The 18,095-nt window shown below is 32.0% G+C and overlaps 1 protein-coding gene across 1 annotated transcript; it reads left to right on the top strand.

The window, feature by feature from the left end:
• Positions 1-15,648: 15,648 nt before the first annotated feature.
• LOC138306064 (zinc finger protein 235-like) lies at positions 15,649-17,464 on the top strand. Its single transcript, XM_069246410.1, has one exon. It carries the CDS (start codon positions 15,713-15,715, stop codon positions 17,051-17,053), a length of 1,341 nt encoding a protein of 446 aa, XP_069102511.1. The 5' UTR covers positions 15,649-15,712; the 3' UTR covers positions 17,054-17,464.
• Positions 17,465-18,095: the final 631 nt, after the last annotated feature.

The following is an 18,095-nucleotide window of genomic DNA, read 5'->3' as shown; positions in this document are numbered from 1 at the left end:
ATCGGTAATATAATAGTAACTGTAAAAATCAACTTAAGTGTCTTATAAGAGATCACCTTTAGTGACCAGCAATCTTTTAGTGTTTACTATAGCATTTTATAACAATTTAAGCACTGATGTAGCTCGTTTATAACTATTCACGGTCTATATAATCTATGTAACTGAAAATATCACTCAAGTGTTACAAAGATCCACCTTTAGTGGAGCCAAAGCATTGATTGGGTTTCTATACATTTAAACTTTTGATGCACTTATAGTTAGGCTTCGTTTTATATTACAATGTAATGTTATAAAAGAGCTCAGCGTGGGTAGGGAATGTGAGCAACTGGGGGGGGAGTTGAAAGTTTGAGGTATCATTTGGTAATTTGATTTCACGTTTAAGTGTTTGATTTTGGGGAATGGTGGATGTTTCATATTGATTTGTGGTAATAGGTTATTTACAACAATAATAGTGTAGGTGTTTTCAGGGTACTTTCAATGCATTGGTTTTAATTTTACAACTACAAAAAAGAGCTGAAAATGATTTTTGGCTTTACTGCCAAAAATCATTATATTAACATCTTCAGTGTAGTGAAATGAGTACATACGGTCATACCATGAAGCTATATTGTTGTCCCCAATTTTCATTGCCACATTTTTACAGTATTATAAGTGATTTCTGAAGGTATGTTTCCATCTAAATATGATATAAAGGCATAAAAAACAAGAATTTCACAGTGCATAACCTATTTGTTCTTAACTAACGTTTAAAAGGCATTATGTATGTTTGTCTGTTCATTTGAATGATTTTCGCAGCTTTATGCATTAAAACTTATGGTTTTAAATAGATAATTGAAGAAAAAGTAGCATGTCCAAATTTTCGGCCAGTTACGGCACATATAACTTTAAGTGTCAAAACAATGATATGCCTATCAAGTCCGACATACTCTAACAGTTTTCCTATACTGCATTATTCTGTATGTTTCTGTTATCAATCAATAATGTTGTCAACTTCTGTCAAAGTTTAGAAGATATAAAATCTGTCATCGTATGTATTCTGATTGTTCATTTTTAAACATTTTCCTGTAAAAATAATACCAACATTTATCTGAAATAAATCCGCCCTTTCAGTGTCAATATCTCTGTATAGTCTTCCCACAATAAAACTCGAAAATGGGTGTTGAGAAACTGAACCCTGTAGTACGGATATTATATTAAAATTATGTACAAATAGTGTACACATAGCTGAAATAGCTAAGCAAGAACAAGTGTACTGCATTCCTCTACAACGACCTGATTGTTTTATTGATGTGGTTTCAGGTCTAAGTAACAGGTGACTTGAGTGGAATTTTGAAGGCTAACATTTTTTAAAAAAGGCGTTGAACATGTTGTATACCCGGTTCTCTCCTCCGTATTACCATCATTTTTCATAATGATAGTCCTTTAGACATAAAGATTATGACTGTTATACATACACTTATTAGGTATTACTTATTTTCACATTAACAACTCAAAAACAGGTTCGATTACTTACAACTTGTACTTATAGCCCAATAATTTTCTTATATATATATAATATATGTAAATACATATCTGGATTATTCTTCATCAAAATTATCGTTAGTTTACATTTTTTCTCTTAATTTAATTTTTCAAATAAAACACACATATTTCGTTATTATATATAAAAAAGTATAAGATAAATTATATGAATCATTTCATTTTGATATTAAATCACATCTCTTTAATTATCATTGATACGTATAAAATATAAAACTATACGAACCCTTTTATTTTGATATTATACAGGACTGATCAGTGAATACTCTGACTACAACAACATTGAGATAATACAGCGAGGGGAATCATACCGACAAATAGCATCGGTATAGTTGTCTTAAACGGTCTAAGTATACTAAACATATTCCGGAGATAGAGATCAGCGATTTATTTGTGTGTTAAAGGATATATTAATGGACGACACGTAACCAAACCCACAATGACACATTCAGGAAATCAGGCTTGCAAGTGGTATCCATCTGTTAGAGAGTTTAGTGAACATCACGACGCAGAGAAAATATTTAGACAACAAGAAGCAGGAAAATCGCATCGATGTGATGTCTGTAATAAGAGGTTTAGTCGGCTAGAACACCTACAGACACACGGCAGGATACATACAGGAGAGAAACCTTACAAATGTGATGTATGAGTGGTAAGAGGTTTAGTGTGGCAGGTAACCTACAGACACATTTCAGGACACATACAGGAGAGAAACCTTACAATTGTGTGATATCTGTGGTAAAGGGTTTAGTCAAACAGTTGACCTACAGAGACACCTCAGGACACATACAGAGAGAAACCTTACAAGTGTGATATCTGTGGTAAGGGGTTTAGTCAAACAGGTGACCTACAAAGACACATCAGGACACATACAGGAGAGAAACCTTACAAATGTGATGTCTTGTGGTAAGGGGTTTAGTGAGTCACCTAACCTACAGAGACACCTCAGGACACATACAGGAGAGAAACCTTACAAATGTGATGTCTGTGATAAGGGGTTTAGTGAGTCACGTAACCAACAGAGACACCTTAGGACACATACAGGAGAGAAACCTGTACAAATGTGATGTCTGTGGTAAGGGGTTTAATCAGACAGGTCACCTACAAGTCACCTAAGGACACATACAGGAGAGAAGCCTTACAAGAGTGTACACGTAGTGGAAAGAGTTTTCAGTCAGCACGCTTAGCCTAAAGACACACTTCCAGACCCATAGAGATGGGAAAACACATACACTACATATTACATGATAATTGAGTCACGTATTGCAAAACAAGTCGATTAAGATCACATACGTAAGAAGAAAGACGCCTTACAAATGTGATCTTTCAACAAAGCATTCTATGCCAATAAATGGACGACAGTGATATGGTACATAACAACGTGAATCAGCATTTTAAAATGGCATATAGATACCGACGACCATTTCGGTAAATAACTCACCTTAATAATACTACAAAGGAAAATATGATTAATCCATTAGTAAGAAGGTTATTATTGATGATTGAGACAAGACATCAGACCGCAGATGTTGTTTGACAATTCTGGCCCGTCAGCAGACTGACAGGACCATATTACCAATGGAAAATGAAAGTACACTACGCATGTATAGATTTGATAGAGATGTTGACACTTTGTACCCAGGAATGAAGGTCTTCGTGTCCTGAAAATGGTGTTTTAGTGACGAAGTATAATCTTCTTGAGTATTTCATCCAACATTACAATGAGAAATCAAAGAGACCCGTCCTTAAATACAGCAATTAAATCTTTGAACATATGTTATTAAAACATTATTGTATAAAGTTTAGTTTTTCAAACTGTGAGAAAAAAATAGATGTTTCAGCTGAGATTGGTCAATATGAAAACAAGATCATGATATTTGCATTCATTATTTTCATGATAAAAATAAAAGATCATATATATAATAGATTTACATATTTTAGTATTGGAGTCATACAACACTTTTCAATTTGTTCTACCATCAAATGATTTTAAACGTATATAAAAAAATGTACCTTTTAATATCATGTGATATGTGCAATCTTTTCATTACTATAATAGTTATAAACTGTCGAGAATTATTAAAAATGAATTGGTTACCTTAGACTTTATTACTTGTTATAGCAAATATACTTGTTTTGCTACCATCCCAGGATGGAATTATAATCAGTTCTCATTTCCTGCCGTGTTGTTGGTTTTCAACCTGGTTGTACAGTTTTGATCTAAAATGTGATAGATATATTTATAATTATAATTTTATATAAAACTTTCGTTCACATTTCTCAAAAATTGTGGTTTTCTGCACCATTAATCCATATATGCCGGGATCTAGGGGGGTCCACGTGCACCCCTCCCCCCCCCCCCCCCACAACTTATCAAACCAATGTTTTTCTGAAGCCTTATGACCCACTGAAAACGAAATTGTGAGGTAACATTGTTATAAACTGGGATAAACTTCCGGTTATGACCTCATCAAGATGGCCGCCATCTCGAATTTCACTAAAGATTGAAAAATAGTCATAACATTGATACTTTTCAACCTAAGAAGACAAATGAGGCATCAAAATGACCACAATAGAACAGCAAATACATATCAGGACCATATAATCCAATATATGTAGTTATTTCTACACAGGAAATGAAAAAATCGGATTTTAAGCTCAAAAGTGGCAATGTTTTAGCAAATTTTTCATATTTGGCTTGACACAGCAAAAATATTTGCCAACAGCAAACTATTATTTCTAATCAGTTATTTGACCTCTTATCAATTAGTAAAAACAACACCAACAAAAAAAACAATGTTAACATTGTATAAGCTCCGGTTATGACGTCACCAAGATGGCCGCCATCTCGAATTGGACTAACAATTGAAAAATAGCCATAACATTAACATTTTTGAACCGAAGTAGACAGATAAGGTATCAAAATGATCATAATGGAACACCAAATTCATATCGGGACCACATAATTCAATATATGTAGTGATTTCTACGCAGGAAATGAAAAAAATCGGATTTTAAGCTCAAAAATGATAATCCGAAAAAAAAAACATAATTGCTTTACAATATTGATATAATGCTTTATTTTTATTTGTATGAGATAGTTAACGTGTATCACCTTAAACTCTTTACCACCAAAAGTAAACTTAATAACGGGAATTTAACTTTGTTGAATGTTGGTTTTTTTCATGTAAATATAATAATGTTTAAAACAAATAATATCAATCGAGATACAATGCATTAAAATACAAGAAAATGTCCGAGATATGTGAGACCACCATCTTGATATACTACTTATAACAGATAATGAATTCATTTTATGATCAGATGGTAAGCCTGAAAACGGCAACCTGATTATAATAGTAAATAATGATATGCATATCGGAAAATAATGTTAATTTCTTTTATTGAAAATCAGAAAAGTCGCCCTAAGCTTATGTTTTAAGAATAAATATATACACTATAATTGTTATTTGAAAATTGCTTTCGAAACTTAAAAGAATAGCATAATTTATACATTCAGATATACAATCAATAGCCACAAAAATAAGACTACGTGAGGTGGCCTTAGGTGTCTTTATGAGTATTAAGCCTCAGGTAATGTTAATCACGTAATACCCGTCAATGATTGCATGTCTTACCTTGCCTACATCCGTACTTTATTCAAAAGACTTTGGGTGACAGTCAAACAATTACCTCCGGCTAGTCTGTACTGTAATACAGAATATGATATCTCGTGTCATAGCCACGTTTACACACGAAACGATTTGTATATCTACTTAAGTGAGAGAGAAACACAATGAAAACGTTTTACAGGACAGGACTAAGTTATCTAGAGCACCGGAGTGTTCCTCTTATATTTTATTTTATTTTATACAGAAATGTAAGTAAATCACTTTTAAAATGTGTTTCCATATAGTGTGGGCATGGGTTTTACGATTTCTAGAATTACGTAAACTCGTATTTAAATCTCAGATATCAATTGCAATCTACCTAACAACTATGAACTGGTGTAACGCGTGTTATATGTATATCAATGTAATCTATTAATTGCAAAGTGACTTTCAATGACAATTTTAGTGTTTATAAAGATCTAGTTTAGTGACCAAGCAATGCCATGTCAGTTTATTTGGGTTTCAAATACTCCAATAGTTACCCATAGTTTATTATTTAATATAATAGTTTTTATTTATAAACTACATTGTCATGTATATTTTTTTTCAAATTTTCGAAGCAACAGTTTTCTTTATCTTAGAAATTAACTTTAGTGATATGTTCTGTTGGTAATGAGGTAGAAACGATGCACGAAACTTATACAATGTACGTTATACAATAAAAGGCTTTGTATAACAGTACAGAAAGAACGACATGCAAAACAGCACTGTCACAATGTTACATAATTACATGTATGTACTAAATATACAATATCAACAGGATATAACATTAAAAGCGGTTAATCATGAAATCTTCATGATATTCAAGACTATTTTCTCAGATTCAAATGCATTTATGTAAAAATATGTTCACATTGTTTGGTTTACACTAAATATTATTTTATTATTATATTATTTTCATATAAACAATTCCAACACAAGTGCGGTTATTTGTGTTATGATTGATCAATTATACTGCAGATACTCACTCTTTACAAAACGTTGTCAATAATCAAAATATCTACATTATTCTTCATCAAAATCATAATGGTTGCTTTTTATTTATATTTTGAGATATTCACATGATCACATGATTAATATACTTTTGACGTTTCATTAAAAAGTTGTAGTTTTATGCCTATAATTTAGTTACCATGTATTTTTTATTCTTGGTTTCAGAAGCAAAACTAAACGGACTTATTTTCCTAACAGAAAAATATTTTGGAAGCGTTGAAAAAACCTACGAGCAGCATTACCATAACAACAACATGGATAACCATAACAACGAAAGTATCGAAACATGTGAATTAAACAATCCAAATGAGCTTACGTTTACCAGAGATAGACATCACAGATTTGATTTCGATGTTAAAGGATCCGTAGATAGAAGAAATAAAAACAGCCACATCGGGACAAATTCAGAAGACCACCCACACAAGTGGTATACATCTGGTGGAGGGTTTAGGGAACTGCCTGATCTACAGACAAACCTTGCCACATATAAAGAATCGGAACACTCTGAATCCGATGTCTGTGATAAATTGTTTAACAGGAATTACAATTTACTGCGAGACCTCATGTCAATTACAGGAGATAAACCATACATTTGTGATGTATGTGGTAAGAGGTTTACTTCATCAAGCAGCCTAAAGACACACCTCATGACACATAAAGGAGATAAACCTTACAAATGTGATGTATGTAGTAAGGGGTTTAGTGTGGCAGGTCATCTACAGATACACATCAGGACACATACAGGAGAGAAACCTTACATATGTGATGTCTGTGGTAAGGGGTTTAGTGTGGCATGTACCCTACAGACACACATCAGGGCACATATAGGAGAGAAGCCTTACAAATGTGATGTATGTGGTAAGGGGTTTAGTGCGTCAGGTAATCTAAAGAATCATCTCAGGATACACACAGGAGAAAGACCTTACAAATGTGATGTCTGTGGTAAGGGGTTTAATCAGACACAACACCTACAAAGACACCTAAGGACACATAGAGGAGACAAAGACACCTAAGGACACATAGAGGAGAGAAACCTTATAAATGTGATGTCTGTGGTAAGGGGTTTAGTCAGACAGGTCACTTAAATGAACACCTCAGGACACATACTGGAGAGAAGCCTTACAAATGTGATTTATGTGGAAAGACGTTTAGCCATCAATCTAGCCTAAAGACACACCTCAAAACGCATATACAAAGGAAAAAATATAAACTAAATAATAATGATAATGAGTCACGTATTGCACAAAATGTTGATTTACATCTCAAGAAACATGATAGAAAGACTCCTTATAAATGTGATCATTCGACAATTCATCCATCTTCGCTGAATGCACAGAATATGGAACATTACAAAATGAGTCATTTTTCTATGAAAAATATCAATATCAACGACAAATCCGAAATATCTCACCCAAATGATGCTGGAAAAGAGACATTTGGTAATACATTAGTAAGCAAGGTTATTGTTGATGATACAACAAATCATCAGACCACTGATGCTGATAATTCCGACCTTCACCAGACTGACAAGTCTATTGTATCAATGGAATATGAAAGCGAATGCAGATCTGATGGAGATATTAACATAGAGTACCCAGGAATGAAAGTTTTTGTGTCTGAGAGTGGTGTCTCAGTGACAAAATATAGTTTAAAGTATTTCATCCAACATTACAATTTTGCGCTAAATAAATAGTTAATATATTGACTGTAAGTGATTTCCGCCTTATGTAATAGTAGACAAGGGGCGCTTTAAATTGGCCCCTTAGATATGAAAAGTTAAGATGTATTTTTACAAATATATCAAAATGTTATTTTATGATGATTTTATATACAATAACTTTAGGCAAAATAACACATTTTTGTTTAAAAGCATCATTTTGACATCATAATTATGGACGGAACCTGTTTTATCTCCGAATACAGAATGAATATTGAAGTTTTACTAATAAAATGTTGTGACATCACATTAATTTGTATCAAATATTGTTTGTGTCCAACCAAATTACTTATCCAAGTGAACATATTTCAGATATACAAATGTACCACGGTACATGATGTATATAGAGGTTACAGAAAGGATTTAAACTTTTAAAGAATAACTTACGAGTATTGACTAAATTCCATATTCAACAACCAGGAGTCGTGCGACCATTTTCTACCACAATTATATCCGTTTTTTAGCCGATAAAAATACGACGAGGAAAAGGTAACGTGTGTTTGCCGAGAAATAAGATGTAGTGATATTTTCATCAACAAAAATTAATATTCAAAAGTCATATTTTGACAAAGAATTCATATACAAATCTTTGAATAGTGAAACACTTGATGATCAGATATTTCTTATTTAACGTATTATTAATTCTTTTTCATTGTCTTTAACTTCCCGCCAAAAATCATCAAACCATTGTAGTTCATCAAGTTCAAGTTCGTTTCAGACTAGTTTACTCTACCGCACTCACCAGTATTAAGATCATTTTTTGTCAAAACGAGTTACACAGATTATGATACCACACATAGAAATATCACGTTTTTGACACAACGACAACGTCACATACTGTACAGCATTTTTGACGTCAGGCGGCAATCACAACATACATTGTAGCGTGACGTTACTCGAATATTGATGACGTTGACAAATGATGACGTTGCACTGAGAAATACGTAGTTCGGTCTAATTTCACCCTGTCGGCTAATCAGAATGCGAACAGAGTTTACGCCACGCGTGGTATAAACAAATTGTTAATCAACAGCTGCATCGTTAATATAAACCCCACTTCTATTTTACGTCATTCAGGTGTGAAATAATTTGTTATGACCTTTATTACAGAGGTACTTTAGTTCTGCAGGTTAGAATTGAAAAGTCATGTCAGTATTATGAATACGAATTTTTTCTTACCTGAACTTAAGTTACAATGGGGAAAAGAGAGGTTTACTTCATTAGGAAATGATTTCTGTGTGGATTTCCATAATATGGTTAAAATGAACTTCGACAAAAAACTTGTTAAACTAAAATACATAATAAAATGCCTGGAAAAGACGAAATATAACACCAATGGGGAAAACCCATTTAATAAGATCACTTATGATATCACGATTTAATCATTTATTCATAACATTACCTATCCTAGATGAAAAAGATATTCAAAAATATCAATTCTATACTTTTTGAATTTTTATGTAATAACAGAATTAATCAAGTGATCAGTGATGGTAAAGGAATATAATAAGGGTGGATTAAAAAATGTTAAACATTCACATTTTTTTTGATTCTTTAAAATTAGCTGGATTAAAAGATTTATATTCATCTGCAGGAGAATGGAAATCATTGTTGTCAACAACTGTAAATATGAACAAACTGTTAATTTTTTGTGAAACTTTCATGAATTTAAGCCAAGAATCATTAAATAATGAATTTTGGAAAAATGCCCTAGGGGCCTGGTCAAGACAGAAAGACAGTGATAATCATAGGCAAATAGTCAAGGGGTGATCACCCATACAAACTTCAGTCTGGTATTATAACAATATAAAATTTTGGGGTGAGACTGTCTTTTCTTCAAACTGTGGCGTGAAAAAGTGTGATTTTTTAAAGATATTACCTCCAAAACTTTCTTCTCGTATGAATAGTTTACAGTTAGATATCTAATAAATACAAATATATATTGAAATATAATGGAATTTTGTCAGCCATTAGAATAAATGTACATGAAAAAAATAATAAACTTAAGTGGGCTACAATTGAGTATCTCTCGTCACATTTTATTAGTAAATCACCATTTTTGTAATTTTTGGCAATTATCATAGGACTAACAATCTTGTGCATTTAAGTTTGGGAGTGTGACAACGTACATAATTTTTCTCGAAACTCTAGATGAAGCTGTTGGTTACACTTGTATTCCTTTTACAATAAATAAACATACTTTATGTTATTTGGTAAGTTAGATAATAAACAACAACATTGCAGCCTTTCAAAATCAAAGTTGACAATCAAATTATTTTTACATTTAAAGCAGTGTATTTATAGGTGCAGATGTTTACCATAAATCTTTAAATATTCAATATATAAAACCATCCATTTCTCTAAATCTTCTATATTCTTTTTTATGTCCTTAGCGTGTGTGTAAGTGAGTGCGTGCGTATTGTAAGATTGACTGTATATATATGGTTTAGACTATGGAATGTAAACTTTATGAATTAAGAGTGTATGCAAACTGTCTTGTTTGTCCTTTCGTTGTACATGTATAGTGTGTTATAATAGGGTTTGATATGGGTTATGTGTGTGATACAATTAAAAGATGGATATATAAGAAAAGATATGTATGTTGTTTGTATCAGTGAATGTAAGAGCCTGTATGATTTATTTTTTATTTATGTTATATTAATAAATGAATTGCTTCAAAAAATAAAACAATCACAACAAAAATATAATGATATTATGAATATTATCGGTAGTTATATACGTAGACATTGTAAAGTATAGATATGATGGATTTATTAAAATGAAGATATATAAAATTATTCGTAAATTATATTTGGAGAACATTAATTCAAAAACAGAAACATCTATAGGGACAACTAAATGAAAACACTGACCTTCGAAATGACCCCTGTGTATACACGATTTGAGCCAAGGTATATTGAATTTTTAACTCCGGCCGCTGATTGGCTGGGCTAATCATGAATTTCGCAAAAGTATAAAAATTTTTTCTGGCAGTGTAAATATTCCTAGATAGCATATGATATAAATTTGGGAAATTCTTATTGAGATTACGTGTTACAAAATATTCAATTTTTGATAATGAATAGGTTAAAAAAAAACATATTATTAGAATTTCAGGATTTTTTAGTGCAAAAATGCGTCTGATTTCCAATATATCTAACCCTGGTTGGAGATGAGCAGAAGGCCCAAACTTTTTTTTCTATCTAGTGTTATATGAGAACCTAGACTTTAATTATAGAACACAATAGCTAACTAATATTTCTTTGTTTTTAAATAATAAAATAACAAAAACTTCTTAACAAAGTTTAAAAACTAGTGGTATAAGTAAACTCTTTGTCTTAGGATGGTTTGGGTCTCTATACCAGTGCAAGGGCTGAGGTCATATATGTGGTCATAATGTAAACAATCTGCCCAGCTATTGATACTCGTGAAATTTAAGTTAGGCGTAAATAATGTTGAATATTAATCAATACCTTTTAATATAACTTGTCATGTTATTTTCAAAAATTAATTCGCATAGGAAGAACAACCAAGGTTCAAGGGTGGTTTTGATAGCTGATAACCATTGTTCCTAGATTCGTTGTAAACACAAAATAATGTCAAAATTAGTTTGTTCTTTTAAAACTCAGAATCAAGACGCAAAAAAAAAAACAAGTACGCGAACAAACACAATATCATTTTACTTTTGAAATCAAGACTGAAATAAATGTGCCATATAGTTTTATCTAGTCACTGAATTGTTATTTTATTCAACATGCTTTCTCGATATCTTCTCAAGAGAAATAATTGCACCACTAAATGTAAGATAGGTGTTAAATTGTAAATATAGTTGAACATCTTATATTTAAAACCACAGATTCATAAACAGAGTGCTGTGCACATATTTGAGACTAGACATAATGAAATCAGTTATTATGCTTCTGTAAAACGATTATGAGGAACTGACATATGGCTGTTAATCAAAGATGTAGTAAATCATGTACAATTATGTTCAAAGTTGCCAGAGCACCTGATTCTATAGCAGAACTAGACAATGTACACAATATGGATGAGGAGACGACTGGTGTATAAAGGCTGATTAGACAATGACATACCATTGACATTTGTAATAATCGCTTAGATTATAAATAGAAAAAATAATCTAATATTATTGGACACCTTGTGTACTGGACTCAGAAACAACATTTGTCGTCTGAAATTTTGCGTAAAAACAATGAATCTAACTGCGATATAAAATTCTAAAAAATATTGCGAATCTAAATGCTTGTGTCCTTTGATATATATAGAATGCGCGGCCAGTGACACAAAGTTGGTTACAAGATGTCTCGGAATGATTATCACAATCCCTTTACTCTCTGGGAAGCTGAGTTCGAATTAAACTAAATAAAAGCCAAACCATATCAATATTTTCTATATTATAAAGACACCAATAATCTGGTATTAAATTTTAACAAGGGAAAACAAATAAGAAAATGAAATATATAAAACTAAGAGAGAGTAACTGCTAATTATGATAGATAATCCAAGGTATTTTAGGTTATTCACACTGGCAAATACAATGTGTTTCGTGATGCTTACAAAAATGCTCTATTAAAATATATGCTATTAAATTATTCATGATTATCATGAACAAATTGCCGAAATAAAAGAAAAAACCTGTCATTTTCCTATTATCATATGTTACTTCACCTTATATTTTATCTAAAAATAAAAGTAATGATATAACGTCTTTTACAAATGTATCTGGCTCTGGTTGGGGTTTCATCTCGATATCAACTATTAGTTTGCCATGAAATATAATAAAACAACAAAATGATATGTATATAAATTATAATCAAATGACCAATATTGGACGGCTAATGTTTGAAAGGTGCATTTCTTATCACACTTGTTGAAAAGATTTGAATATCACATTCCAATTTTACTTACATCAAATGATTTTTTACTATAACTCGGAGGTGCGTACAAACAGAATTTATATAGAGCATAAATCAAAATTTTTAATGAGAATTTGTGGTTTAAACATCGTTTCTTAAAGTTTACTTAGATGAATCAGTGATAAACATTTAAGTGTGAAATCAAATAACACTATGGGTTTTTCATAATTATAACCAAATGTATTCTAATAGAAGTATAACCTCTTATCTGAAATTTTTATCAAGAAGTGCTGGAAATAGCAATTTTGTAACGGGACAAAACACCCAAGCACATTGATCCCCTATTTGTTATGATGATTTTAGAAACAGCAACTTGTTTTCTTTTAATCTGCAAAATTTAAGAAAAAAAAAAGTTTTCAGAACGTTTTCTGTGAAGCGTTGAATCTGTCAAAATTTGTAAAAAAGGTTATTTTATATCTTCAAATTTAGAGGTTTCTCCAAGCAAAAGATAATGGGTTGAACTGTGTAATATTCTTATTCACTTTAAGAAAACATTGTTTTTGCAAATTTTTGTGATGCAATCATACTTATCAAATCTAATCTCAAAATCAAGCACACCGTCATATTAGTTTTATCACTTTTTAACTTTTGTATGAATTCTTATTTCCAAAACCCTTAATTAGAAAAAAAAGTTAGTCATCAGAAAAATTGACTTTTCACCTTAACCAAAATCTCATCACCTAAAGTTATATGTGGATTTTTACCTTAATTGAATATCGGTTTTTCTCATAAAGAATGTTAAAAAAAATAAATACCAATTTTGAAACAATGCATGCATTAGAATACTAGAAAATATGGGATACATGTATGTGATACTACCATCTTGATTATATTTCTAATAAAAGATAATGAATTCATTTTTCGCTTGATCAGATTATTAGCCTGAAAACAGCAACCTGTTTATAATTGTATATAACGATACATATCAAAGAAACACAATTTAACAAAGGATGACAATTTATTGATTATTAATTTTGCCCTATCCGGACCTCGAACTCACGATCTACGGCACTTATCGCCTAGCAAACGATTCGAAAATAATATCAATTCGGATTTGCATTCAAAATCAGAAAAAGCACCATGCGCTTATGTTTGAAGAAGAAATCTATATTGCAATTTTATAATCGCTTTCGAAAATTCGAGAGATTTAACATGATATATTAATATACACATGCCACTTGCCGAAGGGTAAATTGTGCTCCATTGTGCTGTATAGTTTAATATTTGTCTACTTTGTCCCGCATTACTGTACGTATCCTATTATGTAATCGTGTTCGTTTTGTATGTCTTGATAAAGGGCAGATCGCCTCGAAAATTTGACAATTTTGTTTTGTCCACAAGGTTGTAATTATTTCCTTGTCCCATATAGACATATTTACAACAGTCATAGAAAAAGACTACTATAAGGTGGCCTTGGGTACATTTTATGAAGATCAAGCCTCAGGAAATGTCAGTCACATAATACGTGTCAATGTTTACCAGGATAACCTCCGACTACAGCCGCCCCTATAGCCAACAGACCGATTGATAAACAAACAATGACCACGGCTAGTCTGAACTGTAATACAGAATATGATAGCTCGTGTCATTGTGTCATTACCACATTTAAAATACAGTGTGCACAGGCCTACATTTTATCTAGAAAACAATGAGAACAGGACTAAGTTATCTAGAGCACCGGAACGTTCCTCTTATCATTTATTTTATTTGATACAGAAATGTAAGTAGATCACTTTTTAATGTGTTTCCATATAGAATGGGCATGGGATTTTACAAATCGTACATAAAAGTACCTCGAGAATTTCGTACACTCGTATTTAAATCTCAGATATCAATTGAAATATATCTAACAATTATGAACTGGTGTAACGCGAGTTATATATAATATATATGTATATCAATGTAATCTTTTAATTGCAAAGTAACTTTCAATGACAATTTTAGGGTTTATAAAGATCTAGTTTAGTGACCAAGCAATGCTATGTCAGCTTATTTGATGTTCAAATACTCCAATAGTTACCCATAGTTTATTATTTCATATAATTGTTTTTATTTATCAATAACATTGTCATGCATATTTTTTCGAATAAATAATATGTAATAAATTTTCGAAGCAACAGTTTTCTTAATCTTAGAAATTAATTTTAGTGATATGTTTTGTTGGTAATGATGTAGAAACGATTAACGTAATTTATATAATAAATGCTTTGTATAACAGTACATAATGAACGACATGCAAAACAGCACTGTCAAAATGTTACATAATTATATGTATGTACACTATATATACAATATTAACAAGATATAAAATTAAAAGCGGTTGGTCATGAAATCATCATGATACATGTATTTCAGGCTATTTTTTTCCAGATTCAAAGGCATCTATGTAAAACTATGTAAAAATATGTTCACATAGTTTGATTTACACTATTCCAAAATATTACTTTGTTATTATATTATTTCCATATAAACAATTCCAACACAGGTGCGGTTATTTGTGTTATGATTGATAAATTATACTGCAGATATTCATTCTTTACAAAACGTTTACAATGATTAAAATATCTACATTATTTTTCATCAAAATCATTGTTGCTTTTTATTTATATTTTTAGATATTCACATGGTAGAACGAGTGCACGAACAAATAATGACCGGAAACAAAAAATGATAACTGACGTTAAATCAATACACATTTGGCGATTCATTAAAACGTTGTAGTTTTATGACTATAAAATAGTTACCATGTATTTTTATTCTTGGTTTCAGAAGCAAAAGTCAACGGACTTGTTTTGAAAAAACAAATATTTTGGGATCGTTGAAAAAAATAACAGCAGCATTACTATAACAACAACATGGATAACCATAACAACGAAAGTATCGGAACACGTGAATTAAATAATGCAAATGAGCTTACGTTTACCAGAGATATACATCACAGGTTTGAGTTGGATGTTAAAGGATTCGGTGATAAAGGAAATATAAACAGACACACCGGGATACATTCAGGAGACCAGCCTCACAAGTGGTATACATCTGGTGGACTGTTTAGTGAACGAGACAGATTACAGGTAAACCTGATACCACAAAAAGGAGGGAAACCTAACCAATGGGATATGTGTGGTAAACAATTTAGAGACAGAAGCACACTTGCGAAACTTTTCAGATCCCATACAGGAGAAAATCCATATAAATGTGATGTATGTGGTGAGAAGTTTGATAAGTGGGATGCACTATGGAGACACCTCAGCATACATACAGGAGACAACACATACAAATGTGATGTATGTGGTAAGGGGTTTAGTGAGGCAGGTCAACTACAGAAACACCTCAGGATACATACGGGAGACAACACATACAAATGTGATGTCTGTGATAAGGGGTTTAGTGAGGCAGGTCAACTACATAAACATCTCGGGACACATACGGGAGGGAGACATTACAAATGTGATATTTGTGGTAAGGGGTTTAGTAAGACTGGCGCACTACAGGCACACCTCAGGATACATACAGGAGAGAAACCTTACAAATGTCATATTTGTGGTAAGGGGTTTAGTCAGACTGGAAATCTACAGGCACACCTCAGGATACATACAGGAGAGAAACCTTACAAATGTGATATTTGTGGTAAGGGGTTTAGTCAAGCAGGTGACCTACAGAGACACATCAGGACACATACAGGAGAGAAACCTTACAAATGTGATATCTGTGATAAGGGGTTCAATCAGACAGGTCACCTACAAGGTCACCTAAGGACACATACAGGAGAGAAGCCTTACAAATGTGACACATGTGGAAAGAGGTTTAGTCAGCACGCTAGCCTAAAGAAACACTTCCGGACCCATATAAATACCGACGACCATATGGAAATACTTCACCTAAATGACACTACAAAAGAAACATATGCTAATTCATTAGTAAGAAAGGTTATTGTTGATGATGAGACAAGACATCAGACCGCAGTTGTTGACAATTCTGGCCGTCAGCAGACTGACAGGACCATATTACCAATGGAAAATGAAAGTACACTACGCATATATAGATTTGATAGAGATGTTGACAGTTTGTACCCAGGAATGAAGGTCTTCGTGTCTGAGGATGGTGTTTCAGTGACGAAGTATAGTCTTGAGTATTTCATCCAACATTACAATGAGAAATCAAAGAGACCGTCCTTAAATACAGCAATAAATCTTTGAACATATGTTACTAAACATGAGATTGGTCAATATGAAAACAAGATCATTGTTTTGCATTCATATTTTCATGATACATATATATCATATATATAATAGATTTACATATTTTAGTATGGAGTTATACAACACTTTTCAATTTGTTCAAATGATTTTAAACGTATATAAAAATGTACCTTTTAATATCATGATATGTGCATCTTTTCATTACTATATAGTATCATGATATGTGCATCTTTTCATTACTATAAAGTTATAAACTGTCGGAGAAGTATTAAACTGATTGGTACTTAGACTCCATTACTTGTTATAGCAAATATACTTGTTTTGCTACCATCCCAGGATGGAATTATATTCAGTCTCATTTCCTGCGATGTTGTTGGTTTTCCACCTGGTTGTACAGTTTGATCTAAAATGTGATAGATGTATTTATAATTATAATTATATATAAAACTTTCGTTCACATTTCTCAAAATTGTGGTTTCTGCACCATGAATTATATATGCCGGGATCTAGGGGGGTCCACGTGCACACCCCCCCCCCACACACTTAACAAACCAATGTTTTTCTGAAGCCTTATGACCCACTGAAAACGAAATTGAGAGGTTACATTGTATCAACTGGGATGAACTTCCGGTTATGACGTCATCAAGATGGCCGCCATCTCGAATTTCACTAAAGATTGAAAAACAGTCATAACATTGACACTTTTCAACCTAAGAAGACAAATGAGGCATCAAATTAGAACAACAAATACATATGAGGACCATATAATCCAATATATGTAATTATTTCTACACAGGAAATGCAAAAATCGGATTTTAAGCTCAAAAATGGCAATGTTTTAGCAAATTTTTCATATTTGGCTTGACACAGCAAAAATATTTGCCAACAGCAAACTATTATTTCTAATCAGTTATTTGACCTCTTATCAATTAGTAAAAACAACACCAACTAAAAAACAATGTTAACATTGTATAAGCTCCGGTTATGACGTCACCAAGATGGCCGCCATCTCGAATTTCACTAACATTTGAAAAATAGT

This window comes from Argopecten irradians, chromosome 13 (genome assembly GCF_041381155.1).
Source record: "Argopecten irradians isolate NY chromosome 13, Ai_NY, whole genome shotgun sequence".
NCBI classification, from domain to species: Eukaryota; Metazoa; Mollusca; class Bivalvia; order Pectinida; family Pectinidae; genus Argopecten; species Argopecten irradians.
The sequence above is the reverse complement of the archived record's forward strand: the minus strand, read 5'-3'. Positions and strand labels throughout refer to the sequence as shown.

Excerpts from the sequence above, each read along its gene's own strand:
- LOC138306064 (XM_069246410.1), top strand. The coding sequence starts at position 15,713 with ATGGATAACCATAACAACGAAAGTATCGGAACACGTGAATTAAATAAT.